Here is a 19,190-nt window from a genome sequence, read left to right as displayed (position 1 = left end):
TTTAAGGTGACATAGAAACAGTTGATAGAAGCGGTTGTTTATAAAATTGATACCAGATGTTTGATCGACTTTGACTGGCTGAAGAAAGAAAAGTGACATTGATGAGTGAGTTACTGTTATTTAAAGGGGCTGTAAGGAGTTTGAAAGTGATCTTGAAAAGTCTCATTTCTAGATATATGCCTGATCTTAATCCACCCTTCAACATGAGATTATCAGCACCAATGTAGGTTATTTCAAAATGCTGCTTTGTAGCTTCTTTGTAGCTTCAGGTCAGGTTGAGCAAGACTGGAATAATTTACGGCACGTCCAAGTCTCTTTGACAACAACACTCCAGCTGACAAAGTGAGAAGCTGAAAATGATTTCTGTTATTAATTTTGTAGTGATGGTGGACACTGGAGCCTAACTGTCAGACAGAAAAATGACAGAAGAGCAGAAGAAAAATAAACAGGAGAGAGATAGAGCACGAACTAAAGGCTAAAAGGGCTAAACTGTTTGTGCTAATGTTGACTCCAACCCACAGTCAGCAGTTGTTTTGCAGGGGTCTGTTCAAACTTCAGAGTCTATCAATAAAATGAAGAGTGAGGTTACGTTAGCTCTGATTGGTAGATGACTGGCAGGACATAACCAGGATTTACTAACGTCACACATTACAGACATGTCTCACAGCATCAGGCTGTCAGCACTATGTATAGACAGCTACTAAACTACTGTATCAACAGACAGTTTGCTTGTTGACACGTTAGCCTACGGGTATGTCTTAGCACCGGGCTGCTAGTAGGGCTACATATAGCAGGCTACTGACGTACTGTACAAAATTACATTTGCTTGTTGTCACGTCTCAAATAACGGCCCTACATAACTGTACTGATATACCTTACCTTGTAGTGTTGTATCCAGTAAAAAGTTGTCTTGTACCAAGAAAATTTGTTCCAAAATGAACACACGCCTGGTTTAAAGTGACATCTTTAAGACAGTGTGTAGAGACTCCAGGCCAGAAGGTGGCGAGGCGGTCCAGTTAAAACAGATTCTCCTCATAGCATCTTTAAGTTGAACAATTGTCAAATTACAGTCCTGTAAGCACAGCTGCAATAACAGCTGATATTTTGGGCATTTTGTGCGATCGGTACACTGAGCACTGAAAACACTCAGCTAGAGTGAGAAATGCAAGCAGTGGACACAGGCCCTTGTTTGTCATAGCTGTGAATCAGAAGTAACGAAAAGTGATTATTCAGATATTTGTGAAACATTTGCTTGAGTATAAACCCTAAATTTCACAAATTCTACATAAGAAATTATTTAGGCGAACCATAGCCTGAAATTTTTCTCATTCTTTATCCTCAAAAACTCTCTGTTTTGAGCTTACATTATATTTTATTTTCATAATATTTCTTCCTTGTTTGATCACACTTGTTCATCCTCTGTCATAGGTCCGAGTAGCCAACACTCAGATAAACAAGTCATCGACCCTCTACAACTCAGAGTCCTGTGTTGTCTCTCTGGCATCCAAGTAAATACAATCTTCATTTATTTTTTCTGTTTGTATTTTGAAATAAAATGCTTCATTGGCTTTTTATCATAACTTTTATCTTGAATGGAAGAAGATTGGCAGTACCATCTTATAAGTGGCACACTTTCTTCACTTAGTTTGTGTTGTTTTGTGTCAGTGTTTCTGGTAAAGGCATCCTCTCTGGTCATGCTAACGGAAAAGTCGTACGTTTCTTCTTTGATGATGAAGGTTCCGGGGACTCTCAGGTGATTACGGCCTCACTGATCACTCATCATTTCACACTTGTTGCTCAGCATCTATCACACATACTCCCTCTCACACTGATGCAGGGGAAGCTGCTGGTGCACCCGTGCCCTCCCTACGCTCTGGCCTGGGGCGCAAACAGCATCGTGGTGGGCGGCTGTGATAAGAAAGTGATGGCTTATGGCAAAGAGGGTCACATCCTGCAGACCTTTGATTACAGCAGAGACCAGACGGAGATGGAGTTCACCGTGGCTGCCACCAGCCCCAGCGGGCAGTCCGTTGTCTTTGGGAGTTTTGATCGGTCAGTTGTTACGATGCTGTTTTAATTTTTTAAGAGCTTTTAGGGATCTCAGATGGTTTAAGTAAAGTTTCTACATTTTTTTCCTTCCAGGCTGCGAGTGTTTAACTGGTCTCCCAGGAGAGGTGTGTGGGATGAAGCGAAGCCTAAAGAGATCCTCAACCTCAACACCATCACCGCTCTGGCCTGGAAGAAGGATGGATCACGCCTCTGTGCGGTAAATACTTCATTTTGTATTTGAATACAGTGTCACCAATTGAGTTCTGGGGGGACTTTTTGTTCTGGTGGAAATTCTGACTGAACTTCAAAACCAACCTGGAAGGAAGCAGGTGAAAAGATGGGGCATGGGCAGGCATTGGCCTCTTGACCTGTCAGTCAAGTCACAGCATCACCAATTAAGCTAATTTCCATAGTTCTGACATTTTATGTATTAACCTAAGTTGAATAAGGACCTATAAAAAAATAAAATAAACATACAAAAAATAAATAAAAAATACAACAAACATACAAAAAAATTGTTGAAAAATAAATAAAAAATATCTGACAAACCCTGACATTTCAAATCTAAATTCAAAATAGAATTTCAGAAAAATCTGAGAAAAAAATATCATAATTCTCACTTTTTTTCCAGAGTAAGGATTTTTTTTTTCATTTAAGTAAGAATTCGATAAAAGTTTTTGAGATAAATGTCTAAGTTCCTAGAATTCTTGCTTTAATTTTGTTTTGTTTTTCTAAGTAGTTTAAGATTAAAGTAAGAATTTAATGAGTTTCACTTTAATTTCAGAAGAAAAAAAACACATTGGAAAAACTTTTTTTCATTGGCCTTATCTCAAAAAACAAATTTCTCATTTGGCTGAATTGTTTTCTGTATCTTTCTCTTAACTGATGCCTCAAAAAAATAATTTCCACAATCTCAAGTTTGTACAAGTAAATATATAAGCTACATTGGGTCAAAAATGTTTTTCTTACAGGCTGTTGACCTGTTTAACCATGTTGTTAAAATCAGCACTTTAACATGGGATTCAACTGGGAATCCTTGGTTTTTGGGGTCTGCCTCAAGTGGCCATTGGAGGAACTGCAGTCTGTAGAATTTAATAATTCGTGTTTTTTAACATATATAAAAATGTTTAGAGAAGGGAATAATGCTGAAAGAGTTTATGCTTTGTGTGTGTTTGTGATTTATCAGGGTACAGTATGCGGTGGAGTGGAGCTGTTTGATTGCTGTTTACGGAGAAACTTCTACAAGAACAAGTTTGAAATAACCTACGTCGGCCTGAGTCAGGTACAGACACACACATCAGGACTTACTGTCAGAAAGCTGCTGTAAATAACTTCACAGACAAAGCACAAAAATAATCCTACATGTTATTGCTGTCCTTATTTTCTCCTCCAGGTGTTAGTGAGGAACCTCTCCACAGGGACACGTGTTTCCCTGAAATCCTACTACGGCTATGAGATAGAGGAGGTGAAAATCATGGGCAAAGATCGCTATCTGGTGGCTCACACTTCTGAAACTCTTCTGCTGGGAGACCTGCAGACTAATAAGCTCAGTGAGGTGAGACTTAAAGGATCTGCACACCTTAAACATACAGACCAGTTTTACTGCGGTATAATGCCGCGGCCACACCAAACGCGAACACGCGAATTTACTCGCGCGAATGGCCTGTCACGTGCCGCGTGAACGCCCGAGTCTCGCCGCTGGACTTTTTTGACAAGCTGAGGCGCGAACACGCGAATGCGCGGTACTGCGCATGCGGAGTAGAGAGCTCGTTCATTTAAAGACCGAAAGTCCAAAAGAGCAGCTGAAAAACAATGAGCTGTGGTTTCCAAAGCATGACAGGAGAGTGTGTGAAAGCTTTGGAGATCACAATCAATGCCTGCTGCCTCTCCCTGGTAATCCACCAGCCCTGCTTGGCTGTTCCCTGCGATCTCATCCCCGATCCCCCGAACCTCCGACCCCCGTACCCCCGACCACCCGAACCCCCGACCCATGTTCCCGGAGGTCTCCCTGGGGATAATGAAGGGGTGGAGGAAAGAGAGAAGAACAGAGAACTTCCATCTTTTCCCTGGCTCTGCCCCTGCCCCGCTCTTTCCTCCTCTCTATCAGGCTCAAAACTCCGCTGAGGAAAACACAGTCGGACTCAGTGATAGCCCGTGCAGGCAGATCCAGCTGAGAACGAATGTTTTCAGAACTTACATTCAAAACCTGTCTCCTCAGAGACTTTCAACCAAGCCTGCTCTTGTTTTTCCGGTCTCTGTAGAGTACACACGTCGTATCGTATAACTCTGGATGATGACACACCACACAGATTGTTTTCTCCTCCATCCTCCGGCGGAGTTGGAGCCGGAGCAGGCGGCGGTTGCCCCCCAACGTCGTCAAAACAATGACGTCGTGGGGGAATATTTTGAACTCGCGCGAATTCGCGTCTACCGCCCAAACGCGTGAACGCTTCAAACTCGCCGCGCCAAACGCGCGAATCGCGCCGCCCGAGGCGAATCCGCGGCTAAACGCGTCTTTGCATTGACTACGTATGTAATCGCGCCGCAAATTCGCGTTTGGTGTGGCCACACCATAAGACACTCACATGTGGAGGTTTGACTGCTGTGAGATAAACTGAAATATTGTGTCCAAAGCCTTTAGAATGGTTTGTCATGATCCTCCCTGGCTTGAAGTAAGTCGTTCAACTCAACTTTAAAGTTTCTGTCTCCACCTGCTCAACCAATAATACCACTGTCTGTAAATAAAAATGCATGAATCATCTCCACCTCCTCCCGTTGTTAAAAGTGAAGCCAAAAGACCATCAAAGACAGGATTAGCTGAACAAGTGTTTTCAATTCAACGTGAGTTTTGATTTTAAGGTTTGGTCCATGTTCTATCTGTTAACATAAATAAGGTGGGCTTTAAGACCTGTACTGTAACCAGCCAGTAGAAGGAGCCCCGAATGCTGTATAATGTCTGTCCTTATCTACAGTGAATGTATGGGAAAAAGATATTTTAATATGTAATGGCTGGAGGTGGACTGTTCATCTAGTGCAGGGGTCTGCAACCTCTAGTTTCATAGGAGCCATTTTGCCTCAGCTCACCAGGATTAAAGTCATTCTAGAGCCACAAAATCTACTTTATCTTCACATTTAGACTATAAAGTGTATAATACGACTATGAATTCTACACATAGTTAAAATCTAGAAAACAATTAAAAAAGATTTTTTAAAATTTATGTAATTGCACACGTGATGTCCAAGTTTTTTTTTCTTTTAATACATTTCCAAAATTCAGAAAATTCAAAAATTTCTTTGAAAAAAAATACAAATTTTAAAATTCACTAAATTTGTTATTTAAAAATTTTAAAATTTAAAAACTAGCAAAACTTTTTTTTTCTTAATTTCTAAAGTTTTAGTAAGTTTTCTTGAATTAGCAAAACATAAAAAGATATTAGGAAATTTTGAAATTAAACAGCTTGCAAAACGTATTTTTTTCTCAATTTCTTAAGTTTTCTCAAATTCCAAACATTTTCAAATTAAAAAAACTGCAAAAGATCAAAACGCTTTGAAATTAAAAAAAAAAAGCCAAAAAATAATAATTACAAGCTAAAAATAAAACAAAATTAAGAAATTTGCAGAAATGTAAATATGTTTGAAAAAAAACTTGAATTTGATAACATTTGTTGATAATATCACTTAAATCATCGTTTTTTGTTGTTTGCTAATGTCTTGCTACATATCACACATCTATATTAAGCCAGGACGTTGACAGTTAATTTAATCCATCCACACAGAATTGAAAACTATAATTTCTTCCAGATCTACCCTTTAGAATAGAATAGAAAAGAAAAGAATATTCTTTTATTTATTCCCCTGTGGGGGATTTTTCTTTGTCACAGCAGCTGCAGTAAATACAATAGAATTAAAAAGCGGAATAAGAATAAGAATAAAAAATTAGAAATTTGTAGGAAAAATACAAAGTAAAAAAATATGAAAACTACAGAAAGATATTTCTATTTACATATTTACATGAAGACAAATAAGTACAAGCTCGGTACTGAACAATAACTATGAGTACTGGAATAATGGGCAAAAGGGCTTTTAAAATGTACAGGCCTTGTTGTAGATTTAGTTTTCTTCCCAGGGCTGTAAAACTTGAGGTTAGCCACAGGTGCATGGAAAGTTGTTGGGCTGTTGATGTTGTAGGAGGTGTCAAAGAGCAGCAGGTTGCAGATCCTTGATCCAGTGTCTTATATAATTACAGTGATTAATGCTGCCTTGACTCTGCCTCCTCTCTTCCAGGTGCCTTGGCCCGGCTCCGGAGGGAATGAAAAGTTCTTCTTTGAGAATGAAACAGTATGTACAACCATTTTTTTTGAAATAACTAACACATCTACTCTTAGGTTTTCATTTTACAGCTGTTGTAGCAGCTGTTAAGGTGACATCACATAACTAGAATGCCATGTTTCAGGTCCTGTCATGTTTTATTGTTGCATCTCTTCCCTCTATCACCTTCATGTCTCCTGGGACTGTGTTTATTCCCCTGTTCTTTCTCCAACAGGTGTGTATGATTTTTAATGCCGGGGAGCTGAGTCTGGTGGAGTACAGCAGCAATGAGATCCTGGGATCAGTTAGGACTGAGTTTATGAACCCTCATCTCATCAGGTAGGTCAAGTTGTAGAAAACAAACACACCCAAAATTATAAAGGCTTGTGAAGCTCCGGGACAGGTTTGTCTGGTTCTAAAACAACAGACATGAAGTTTTTTTAATCAGAGTTAGGGATTTGATACTGATTTTTTGGGGAGTTGTAAAATTAAGAGATTGAAAACCATAGCAGAAAGTGTCACAACATTCAAAGTTTGGGTCCCAGAGTAAGATGTGTTCCAGAAATCATTCAATAACTTAATAAATTTTCATGAAAAATATTTCTGATCAGATTCACCTTAGATTTTTGGAGGTGGTTTAAGACTTTTAAAAGAATATTGTGCCCCAAAATGATCTAAAAAAAAGGGGGTTCTGTTATTCAGTGTGTATTTCCAGCTTTGTCCATTAGGTGGCTGTGTTGAGCTGGGCAGAAAATCCTGTCCTATTCCACTGAGACTGCAGTCAGCTCTGTGAGACTCAGCTTATCTGTCAGTTCACATCCATGTGAGAAAGACTCAGGCCTGTCAAATCTGCGCTGACTGACAGTCCCCAGGTGACCGACCAATAACAGGAGGGATGACTGCTCCAGGCCTCGGGCTGGACGCTGAAACATGACAACAGCATGACCAGGGGTTTCCCCTCAGGGAATTCAGCTATGATGAAGAGAGGTCCAAATTATTCTGAGCTGGAGCTAAATTTACTGCTGAGACGTTAAGCTGGGAAAATTCACCACTGGTACTGTTACAGTGACATGTGTTTTTGTTAAAGGTGTGGTTTTTGTGTTTGCAGTGTCCGGCTTAATGAGAGGAAGCAGAGAGGAGTTGGAGACAATAAGAAGCTTGCATATCTGATCGACATAAAGACCATCGCCATTGGTAAGAATGTGGCTCTTTGATGGACGTGGGGGTTGTTTAATGTAGTCCCCTATATTTATAAAAAATCTATAAAAAATTTCAGTTGTCCTAGTAAAAGAATGACAACATCAACACCAACTAAAAAAAACAAAAACTAGAAATACCCAGGTTTACAGCCTACATCTGGTTCAGCAAGTTTCTTTTTGGTCATTTCAACAGTTTACAAATAGTCAGTCAAGTTTTTTTCTACAAGATCTCAGTGATAACTTATATAATATAATAATTAAAATACTTAGGGCTGTCAAAATTATTGCATTAATCAGATTCAACCCATCAAAATGATTACTCTTTTTTCATTAACTCACCTGCTGTGCAGAATGACTCAAAATCCCTGAAATGTCTCTGGCAACACATTTCGGGCAGTTTGTCTGAGTAAATTTCAGTGCAAAAACAAAAAGACGAATTAGTCAACCAACCTTAAGTATTACACACTTACACACTACTGCACTTTGGCTGCGTCACCCAGCTTGCAACAAAACACCCTCATGGAACATCGGGGGCCTCAGCGAGTCTACTTCAGACAAATTTACACAATGAGGAAGTGGGTTGCAACAAACTCAAGACCCATTATTTAATTTGGAGGACACGGTTACAAATGTTTTTATATATATATATATATATATATATATATATATATATATACATTTTATCTACAAATTTTATCTACAAACATGTGTATACCCCAACATACCTAAATACATACACACCTACACATATGCAACCCCAGTGAACAGACAGCTTTATCGTTCAGGACCTCGAGCTGTCCTGCCCTCACGCAGTAGTTTTTAAATCCCATCCTCCAATATATATTTTGTGAAAATCACGTCCCTTTATTCCCTTTTAAAGTTATAGACATTACTGCATTGTAGTAGCTCTACAGACAGACTGTTTCAAAGTTTCACCCCACACATCGCTTCTGAAAAGTTTATGTTTGTGGTGTGTACAGCAGATGTTTTAAAATTCTTCTCTCTCCTTAGACTTAACCCTTCCCCACGTCCCCTAAACAGTTTTTGAATATTGGCAGGTAATAAGTGGGATTTGGGCTTAAACATGACTATTGCAGTTTGGTATTTCACACTATCTGAAAATTCAAGTAGCCTTGACTGTAGAAATAATGGGTTGGTGTGGTCCAGGTATCCGACTTGATGAATAATACTTTGGCTCGTTTTTGAAGTATGGGTAATGAATGCAGTGAGCATTTGTATGTGTTGCCCCAAACCTCAGCACAGTAACTTAAATATGGTAAAACCAGAGAACAGTACAGTGTCCAAAGTGATACATGATCCTGAACGTGTTTGGCTTTGTTTAGTATTAAAATGCTTTTTGATATTTTGCTCTGCACATGTTTAATGTGAGGTTTCCAGTTTAATTTGTCATCTGTTGCTATTCCAAGAAATTTATTTGCATTAGGCCTAGTATTTGAGCCTTATGGATGTTCAGTAATTTCATGCTGTGAAATACAGTAAACAAAAGTGTCTTCATTTTTAAAATTATTTGTATGAGTATTTATTTTGCACAATTATGCTAGAGGGATATTTAATATCATGCAAGACATGATGAATGTTTAGTTTTGGCCCGCGACCCTCCACCTTGACTCGTTTTTGGCCCTTCCCTGAAAGAATCATGTAATGCAATGGCATTGTTTCTCACCTCTGCTGCAACCATCAATTAAATTTCATCCACACATGTAGCTTTTTCATTACCAGCCAGTGAACAGACAAATAAAAGGTACCAGAACACGGCCCGAGTGGCAGAGGAAGTAATTGAGCATAACATCAGTTGAAGTTAATAATTTCTATTGAGTGGACAGCGCTACCAGGCTGTGTTCAGTTTTAATTAAAAAGTTTAAGTAGCCTTGAACTATCAGCAGATCAGTATTAACTCAGTTCAGTCCCTGCACAGATTCATTTTCCAAGCAGAGAAACAGATCAACGATGGAATCATGATAATTAGAACAATTTATCTGAATCTTGGTTTTGGTGGGATGCATCATGACGCTGACAGTCTGACCGCTGCAACTCTCTTCTCCTCTCAGTGGACTTGGCCGGGGGCTACAATCTGGCAACCATCAGCCACGACTCCAAGATTGACTGGCTGGAGCTCAACGAAACCGGACGCAAACTGCTGTTCAGGGACAAGAAGCTACGGGTGAGAATGAAACCTCAGCACCCTGAGGGATCGTAAGAGGGGACGAAGAGGGAGAGGGGGACTGGGCAGAGCAACTAACAGACAAAATGACAAGGATAGTAAGGAGTAAAGTAGAGAAAAATGAACGTGAAAAGTTGAGATAAGCAGAAAGATGCCTTGGGCTTTTTGTTGGTCCACTTCAGTCATTTAGATGACTAGACAAATACAAAGAAAAGATGGAAGTTTGTTGATTTGTAGGGCTGCTTCATCTACATTTGATATGTTAACGGTTCAAATTAGGCAGTTAATATGACATGTGAAGTCAAAAACAGTGCAAAACGTGAAAGAAACCAACACTGTGCGTGTTTAGAGATTTTTTTTTTAGAATCCACCGCTTCCTGACTTTCCTGTCTTATTGCTCACTGTCAAAAATAAAATCTTAGCTTTTCCCAGAGATCTATGTGTGACCTGAAGAGGGTACATTATCCAAAATTATAGCCAATAATCGAGCGGGCTATGAAATTAAGTATTAACAAGCTGCAATTCCGTGTTTAGCCACTAGAGGTAGACTCAAAAAGCCATTAAGGCAGCCTTTGTGCAGCCAGAGTCTACGCAGTAGTGAGTGGAGCTGGTTGACAAAAATAATTATTACTTTTTTTAATTTTTTCGAGAGTCTAATCACTTCTTTGCTCTTCCCCCGACATATTTACAAGCCCCGGAAAACTACACCAGAACGTCAGCTGTCAGTCATTGTTACACCTGACGTAAATCCTTGTTTTTTACCTCTTATAATTAGTGAAAACAAAACTTTTGGAAAAAAGGACCTAAATACAAGGCAGCCTAATAATATCTTCAAATCACCACAACAATCAGACATGAGAAATATTTCTAGGTAAATTAATTTTTTAAAGTTTGACCACAGCCCATCTGGAATGACTGGGGAGATGTTTTTTTTAACCTATACTGCAGCCAGCCACCAGGGGGAGCAGTTATGTGGCGATCTCACTTCAAGCTGAACAAAATGACGTCCATTTTTTTTTACAGTCTATGGTTACACCTCTTGATTTCCATCCGAACCAAAGCGGGAGATTAGAATAAGTTGATAAATAACAGCGATGTAAGCTCCCTAAAAGAAGTGTTACCCAAAAGTTATAACTTAGCTGAGCTGATTCAAGAGCAAAGATGTTTGTTACGCTGACTAAATGTGCGCATTCATAGTTCAAAAACCTTTACATACATAGCACAATAAAACAGAAACACGACAACATTTGTGCTTACCACCCTGAGCTAGTAAATTAAAAACTTTCACAGCATGTTAACATAATTGCTAATAGCATCTAAGCTACTTCAATTGCTCTGTGCTGTAAGTCTTCAGCTTTTCGTTTCATGACTTACTGATTCAAATCGACAAACTCGCAATTTCTACCACAACACTACAAACAAACTACAGTAAACATGAAACTTTTTGTACATTATAAGGTTTCTTCCTTCCCATCCTTCGTTTGGCAGACCTCAGACTCACATCCTCCTGAGACACAGTGTGCCCGATCAGTGTCAGGGAGCCGTTGTCAGTTGTTGCCCTGGGGTAAAGAAACAGTTTGATGTCCAAGCCCCGGGGCAGAGACTGGGAGAACTCTGGTAATTGGGAATCCCTCGGTGGTTTCAAACTTTTTCCTGAATCTGTTTGGCTCTTAACGACTTCCAAATGTACATTTTTTTTTTAAGTCTGTGGAAAATGAACTTCAGTGGGACAAATTGTGAAAAAGGTATGTCCGAGCAGAATTGGCTGAGTTATGTAAAGTTTGAGGGTAATGAGAACAAAAAAAAATCATATTTCTAGCTCTGTAAAGTTTTATGAGTCCCTTTCAGAAAAGAAATCTGTAGTTTAAACTGCCAGACAGAATACCAACACTTAAGATTTGTGTGGTATTTCCATGGCAGAGGCATAAAGAAATCCTAAACTGAGCTTTCCTTTTAAAACACACTTATTTATGTCCTGAGTTAACAACTTTTAAGTTTCCATGAAACTAAATTAGAAGCTTCATTGATTTCCTATTGTACAAAGTGATGTACAACACAAGCAAGAATAACGTGTCCATAACTAACCACAGTTAATCACTGCAATCATATAGTTCGACCTTCAACAACATTCAGTAATTAGTGCTAAAAATTCACAAAGAGCTGGGTCTGAGACCTTCTGACTCACTCTCCCCCTGAGGACAAAAAAGAGAAGGGTCAGATTAAGGGCTTAAGTGTTCACTGAACAGATGAAGACTGATTTAATGAATGACGTCACCTACCCCCCTTCCTGCGGTCCCTTTCACGCAGAAAATTTCCGCGCCCTGCACACTCGAAAATTTCTAACCTGCCGGACGAAGATGTGCAGACAAGATGGCAGAAGAACGGGATCTCCTAGTGGTCGAAGTGCAGAAATACAGGCATCTGTATGACTCTTTACGCAGAGATCACCGTGATAACCTAGTGGTAAATAATCCATGGCGTGAAATTGCGGCCACTTTAGGCAGAGAAGAAGAATTGGTTAAAACAACCTGGAAAAATCTTCGAGACAGAAATGTAAATGTGTTGTTAACAAAACCAAACTTCTTCGACTCTCGTTTAGTACTCTGGTACAGTGGTCCCCAACCCCCGGGCCGTGGACCAGCATCGGTCCATGGGTCAATTGGTACAAATACTCAACTTATATTATTTCAGTTTGATTCATTATCTGATTCTGAGCAATGTTTTATTTTGAAAAATGACTGGATTCTCTCGGTCATACCCGTCTGTGACTCATTCTTGATGTCAGACCCCCATAAAATGGACAAAAACAAACATCTTTGAGAAGTTTCTTTAGGCAGGACAAAAACAAAACAGTGAGGAGAAAGAAGAAGAGCTGGTCTGTGAATATATTGTGTGACATTAAACCGGTCTACGGAGCAAAAAAGCATAAAAGCCTCACACATTCTCTCACACGTATCTTGTGATTTCGGCGCAACACGTTCGTGCGGAAAACATAACACAGCCTCAAGTCTTCAGAAATCTCTTAAAGTAGAAAGGGTCTCTGTAGATCATATAGAGTTAGGTAATTCATCCCACCATTTGGGAAAAACAGAGGAGAAGAGTCTGGCTAGAGATTTGGAGCCGCGCTGGGCTGGGTGCACCAGGCGTCTGTCACAAGCAGAGTGTAGTGGGGGAAAAGGAGTGTAGACCTGGAAGAGGGACCCCAGGAAGGCAGGAGCTGTTCTTGTCAATGTTTTGTAAATCAGAAGAAGAGCTTTGAATTTGATTGGAGCTGCCATTGGAAGCCAGTGAAGAGAGACTAACAGTGGGGTGATGTGTGCTGTTTGGGGCTGGTTAAAGATGAGATGTAGTGGGCAAGAAGTAGCCCTCAATGACCTGAAACTGACCCTCCAAAACAACTTAAGCTTGAATTTGACTCGCCTAAGCTGGCTTAACCTTCTCTTGTCAAAATTCCAGTGCTTGCTCATACATTAGTATCAGTCTCAGACATCTCAAAGTTGTTTTAAGGTATGCTTTTTGCTTTTCTTTTAAGTTGTTGATTTCCATCTTGAAATGAGAGGTGATAACAAATTTTACCATGAAAGAGTATTTCAACCCCTCCCTCACCACCAATCTCATTAGCAGTGATGTATAACCACTGTATTTTGCTTTAATCTCTATAAAATGAAGCTTAGCTGATATGAAGTAAATATAAAAGGACTCACAAAGCCCTCTGCCAGTGATTCAGTGTGAAAATTAAGGACTTTACACCTCTGATTTGGTCCTGATGGTGCAGAAAGCTTCTGTAATTTGTAAACAATCTTCGTCTTTAGTACTTAGTTAAATTTTCATGCACCTCGAATCAATTATAGATCAGAACGCATCCAGTCGTATAAAAAATCCTCTCCTAACTTATCAACAGGCAGCTCGTCCTCATTACATTAAAACTTTTCCAGCTGAGCCCCAGGGTGAAACTATAGATGGAGGTGCGTTATTAAAAAAGGTGGTGGTGGGTGGGTGGGGGGATATTAAGGCAGCTGATTACAACAGCAGGCGGTCTCTCACACACACTCGTGCATACGAAGTGCTTGGGGAGCCACTGTACATTATAGAATGTACATAATCCCAGCTCATCAGAGGAGCATAGACTGCTGTGTGAGGACTTATAGGGAGCTGTAGGAAGTTAATCAACTTTGTTCTGGTGTAATCAGCTAAACTATGCAACGTAAACTTTCTACAACTCAGTTAGAAAATCAGAATGAGTAGAGTGTAATTCTTCACTAAAACACAAATCCTCACTTGTCCTGTTGATGTGTTTCTGGTGATGTTGAAAAGGCCCAAGTGTTTGGATCTAAGCTGATCTGGGAAGAGTTTGGAATAGAATAGAAAATACTTTATGTATTCCATGGAGGAAATTCAGGAGTCACAGCAGCAATCAAGAAAACAAAAGTTACAAAGTGTATCAATGCTGACAGCTTGTCCATCATAGTCCAGTCAGCCAGTCTCCACCTCCACAGGGTCCAGGACTGAGCTTCTTCAGCAGTCTGTTCAGTCTCTGTCTCCTGGATCCTGTCTGCTCACAGCAGGTGAAGTTCTTCCAATGTGGCGTTGGTGTCTGGTGTTAGCTCTGTTAGCCATGTCTGTGAATAGCATGATGCTACTCTGCCTTCCGGTATTCCCTCTGTTGCTGGGTTAGCACGAATAGCTCGTCCATCTTATTGGAGATAGATCTTACGTTCCCAATAATGATGGATGGAAGGACAGGTCCATGTCGTCACTTCTTAGCTCACACCTGAGAACCAGCGCCTCCTTCTCCTCACCTTCTGGGAAACATCCGGCCTTGCACCAGTTAGCATTGACATGCTACAGGCTGCTAACAGCTGGTTTCACATGTAAACAATGCGGCCATAGTTACATGTAGGATCTCCAGACAAACACAGGAGCAAAAGTAGTAAAAATATCACTGAATACAAAACAACAGGCAGCCACAATGGGGCAGACGCCTAGTGAGATAATAAACATTTCAATAATAAGTATGAATAAACATAAATTACATAAAAAATGTTAAATATAGATAAGCATAAACAAGAATAAATGAATTTATGTAGCAACCTTCTTATCAGATGCTCTGCAAAACCCTCACTGAGATGTATGCGATGATTAAGAAATAGTCATAAGAGGCTGGAAATACACGGTACTGCTCAGAGCTGAAATAGCAGAGTCTATTAATGTAGGAGGGACAGCCGTCAGCCAAGCCTGGCACACTCAGGGGAGATCTCACAGAGAGGAGAGGAGAGGAGAGAAGAGCTGCTGCAAATAGCAGCAAGAATTGTGCATCAGTTGCTCCTCATATCTTCTCTGTTTCAAGGTACAGTTTGCAAAGCATGCTCTATTGAAGAACTTTGGTGCAGCTGAAAAGTTCTGCAGCTCTTGTTTGGTGTCTGAATGTGGAGATGAGCTCCAGTCTCTCAAAAATGCGTAAACTTAATGTACAGATTACTTGTTTTTAGGTCATTCAGAAATGGAATTATTGTCCAAAAGATCTGTTTTAAAGCTCAGATGTACCAACTCAGCAGAGGCCAGAAATCTCACTCTGTCTCTGCACAGCTGGAGCTCATGTTAATGCATAACGGCCGATTTAAAATCTATGCAAATCTATGCTTTGTGTTAATGTATGCACTGTGAATTAGGCCGTGTCTCTTTGTCTCTTTTGCACAGGTTTAATGAGCACCAAAGCTGTGCACACCTTTTTGAAATCAGGATCTTAGTGTGAGGAGATAATTAAAAACCATCAAAGTCTTCTATACTTTCTTTAAAGATGCCTTGAAAGGCGAGTGGGAAGCAAAATGTGAATGATTTATGTTCCAGGTCTGATCTAAAAGCGCCTTACCATCCTGTTTGCCCTCTGAGGCTGGTTTGAGTTTTTAAACAAGACATATTTAGCATTTATTTACAAAATAAGATCATAAAAAATGCCAAAAACAAGAAAAGGAAACTGCTGTTCTGACTTTGACTTCAAAACATCTTCACTTTACATTATTCAGAGTAATTTAGAGCCACGTTTTATCAGTTTTGTAAGTTTGAAGACGCTGCATTCTTGTTCCTTTTTGTAGCGCTAAGCTAACTGGTACCTAGCTTTATCTGAGCTTAAAAGATTTTTATGGGTGTTGTCAAAGTATATAAGGTCTTCTCTCTTCTTCTTCCTCCTCAGCTCCACCTGTACGACATTGAGAGCAGTGTGAAGACCACGATCCTGAGTTTCTGCTCCTACGTCCAGTGGGTGCCCGGCAGCGATGTGGTGGTCGCCCAGAACAGGGGAAACCTCTGCATCTGGTACAGCATCGACAGCCCTGAGAGCATCACCATGTTCCCCATCAAGGTGAGGCTTTGGGCCAGTCCCAGTCGGAAGGGCCATGGGGAAGGGGTGAAAACATATTTCTGAAAAACAAGACGCCACCTGATCCCTGATACATCATCACGGTGATGATGATCGGTGGCTGTCGAAAGCAGAGCGACTGTTGATTCACTTTCAAGCCAAACTCGTTTTTACAAACTGATGACAAACCGATGTCACACTGGGGGGCCAAACTTACAGCAAACAGACTTCACTAGGATTACATCAGTGATTAGACAGCTAAGCTATGAAAAGCAAACATTAAGCTAACGCTTTTGCTTTTGTTTTGTTTTTTTTGTTTTTTTTTTAACAATTTATTTCGAATTTGTTTACACATCAAAATATATAAATGAAACTGAAGGAAGCCAAATACCAAGAAAACAAAGGAAAAGAACAAAAGAAGTACCATACATTTTCGAAAAGGAGTGAGCAGAAGCGTAGCTTGTTAGCTGTCACCCCTTTAGCTAATCATAAGTAATATATACATATATGTTCATCTATACACATATATGTTCATATACACATAAGCAAGCATACATACATTCAAACGTTTATGCATACATCCATACAAACAAATGCACCTACATACACCCTTATATTTACATATTTACATTAGTGCTGGGCAAGTTAACGCGTTATTTTTGCGTTAACCGGTCAATCTATTAATGCTGTTGAATGTTTTATCGCACATTAGTGCACGTTGCTCACATGCTTTTATTTTGTAAATGTCTGTTGCTGACCGCGGTGGAACCGGAAGTGAAATTGGCGGAAAAACACAATGAGTAACCATAACAAGCATGGAGAAGAGGGGCAACGCCACGGAACTTAAAGGCGCTCGCCGCTTAGTGTATCAGTCCGGGCGCGCGGCGTGCCATATATAAACAAACGCAGGTAGTCTGCCAGGACGAAGAGACACAATGAGAACTAGAGCCTTATTTAGCTGTGTTTTTGTGTGAAAGTAACACGCTGAAAATTCTCTAAATAAAGCGTGAATGCAGACTGATATCAGAGTTTTTTGGTGGGAGTCCGTTTATTTGTGTTTTTGGTCAAGTAAAATATGGCCCCGTCTGAGTGCAGAGGAAACCGGCAGAAGAGCAGGGAGGGGGTGTTTGGTGCGAGCGCTCTGGGCTTCTGCTGCACAAAATCACTGCTGTAGGGGTCATTTCTGCCCTAAACCTTGTGATAGGACCCAACTTGTATTTACATTTTGTAAATTTGATTTGCACTAAATATGTGATTTAACTATTACTGTATAACAAGTACTGATTTAGTGTTTGCATGACAGATGTTATGGCACTTTCACAATGCAATTAATTATGATTATTCAGGGAAATCATGTGATTAATTACAATTAAAAGTTTTAATCGTTGCCCAGCCCTAATTTACATATATACATACACACATCCAAATCTGCTTCTCTGCCTCTCATTGCCATGCAGTATCATTTAATTATTGATGATAATCACGAATGGTTCTTAGCCTCTGTACCCTCCAAGTAACATTATTTGTACCATTTTTTGAACTGGTTAATATTTGGACTTTGCTTGAGTTCCTCCCAAAGATTTCTCCAGATCTTGACACCAGAAGTAGATGCACAGAAGGCTTTTAGGGTTGCTTGTATGATTTTGATTTTTAAGTTATTTTACCCTCGTAATTGGTAGCCTCCCTCCCGATAACTAAACAAGTTTTGGATATTTTCTGGTAGTCTGTTTTTTGCCTTACACATGATGATTGCAGTTTGATAAGATACGATGTCAGTAAGTTTTAATTACTTTGATTGTATTAAAAGTGGATTGGTATGTTCCAGGTTGTTGACTGTGTGAATAGTCCTTATTGCTCTTTTCTATAAGATGGTGAGTGACTGTAATGAAGTTTTATAGGTATTTCCCCAAATCAAATGTCAAAGTATTCAGAAGCGAACAGTATTTAGCTTCTAAATACTGTTCGCTTTTCATAGCTTCTGTAGCTAATGCACTTCCTGAATGCAGCTTAGCTGTTTAATCATTCATGAAATGCAGTTTATTGTAGTGACGTCTGTTAGCCGTGAGTTTGTCAATCTGTTCTGACATCGGTGTAGCTTTTATAGCTGTAGCTGTCACTATAGTAGCATTAGCCAGACCAGTGGTTTTCAAAGTGGGAGCCACCAGGAGGCACTAAGGGGGTCTCAGAAAATTGGAGGGAAGGGAAAAAATATAATCTAATTTCTTTTAATGACAATTTGTCCTGAACATGTAACACGTAAAGTGCCAGAATCATCAAATGATCGTTGGATTCTCAAGTTTCCGATTGTACCTAATTGCACCTCATGTGACAGCTGCAACTTTGGCATGATGATGTCATGATTGGGGTCGACCTGGTGGTTTGAGCCTGTTAATTAGCTCTTTAAAAAACTGAACTCAACTTTGAGGCTCTTACCCTGTCTAACTACTGACTACATGTGAGAAAGGAGTATCTCACCTTGGCTGACAGAGGCCTGAAACACCTTCTCCCTTTTGCAACAACCTGCTTGTGTGAGTCTGGATTTTGTTAGTTAATAATTTCCTATCCTAAAAAATGTTATAATTATTGAAGAGTGACAAAAGTGAGGAAAAACATTCTTAAAATTGACATTTCTTTACACATTTTGAAGCATAGCCTGTTGGTTACCAAAGGGGGTCCCCAGCAAGGTTGTAATAGTTAACTAAAACGAAACTAAAAACGAAAACTAAAATTTAAAATACATTGCAGTTAACTCTAACTAATAAAAACTAGAAAAGAAAACAAAAACGGTAAGTAAACTAAAACTGTATCTTGTGTTCACAAAACTAACTGAAACTAACTAAAATGATAGACAAAATGTCCTTAGTTATAATTTTTGACAATATTAATAGCCTTTAGGATTTAAATTAATCCGACACATTTTCCCAACCAATTTTAGACAGTTTTAGGCAGTTGTCAGTGCCACACAGCACCATCATAGCGGCGTATAGGGACAAGCTTGTTTACTGCACTGACTGGCTGTGCGCTGTGCTGCAACGAAATGTAGTGGAGCAATGAATTAGAGCATCTGTAATAGTTTAATTGTTACAGAGACCAAGTT

At 39.7% G+C, this 19,190-nt stretch overlaps 1 protein-coding gene across 1 annotated transcript in view; it reads left to right on the top strand.

Annotated features, from left to right (window-relative positions):
* Positions 1-19,190, top strand: part of ift172 (intraflagellar transport 172) — a 58,840-nt gene that overhangs the window by 2,834 nt on the left and 36,816 nt on the right. Inside the window, exons 6-16 of the mRNA XM_074685856.1 lie at positions 1,429-1,508; positions 1,666-1,753; positions 1,838-2,052; positions 2,143-2,266; positions 3,236-3,331; positions 3,443-3,604; positions 6,334-6,387; positions 6,593-6,696; positions 7,466-7,551; positions 9,626-9,738; positions 15,929-16,096. Coding sequence (XP_074541957.1) covers positions 1,429-1,508; positions 1,666-1,753; positions 1,838-2,052; positions 2,143-2,266; positions 3,236-3,331; positions 3,443-3,604; positions 6,334-6,387; positions 6,593-6,696; positions 7,466-7,551; positions 9,626-9,738; positions 15,929-16,096 — 1,290 coding nt within the window. The remainder of the gene's footprint in view (positions 1-1,428; positions 1,509-1,665; positions 1,754-1,837; positions 2,053-2,142; positions 2,267-3,235; positions 3,332-3,442; positions 3,605-6,333; positions 6,388-6,592; positions 6,697-7,465; positions 7,552-9,625; positions 9,739-15,928; positions 16,097-19,190) is intronic.

The sequence above is a fragment of the Halichoeres trimaculatus genome, unplaced genomic scaffold (genome assembly GCF_033239565.1).
Source record: "Halichoeres trimaculatus isolate MK-OKI-2021-1 unplaced genomic scaffold, fHalTri1.1 fHalTri1_scaffold_13, whole genome shotgun sequence".
Lineage (NCBI taxonomy): Eukaryota > Metazoa > Chordata > Actinopteri > Labriformes > Labridae > Halichoeres > Halichoeres trimaculatus.
The sequence above is the reverse complement of the archived record's forward strand: the minus strand, read 5'-3'. Positions and strand labels throughout refer to the sequence as shown.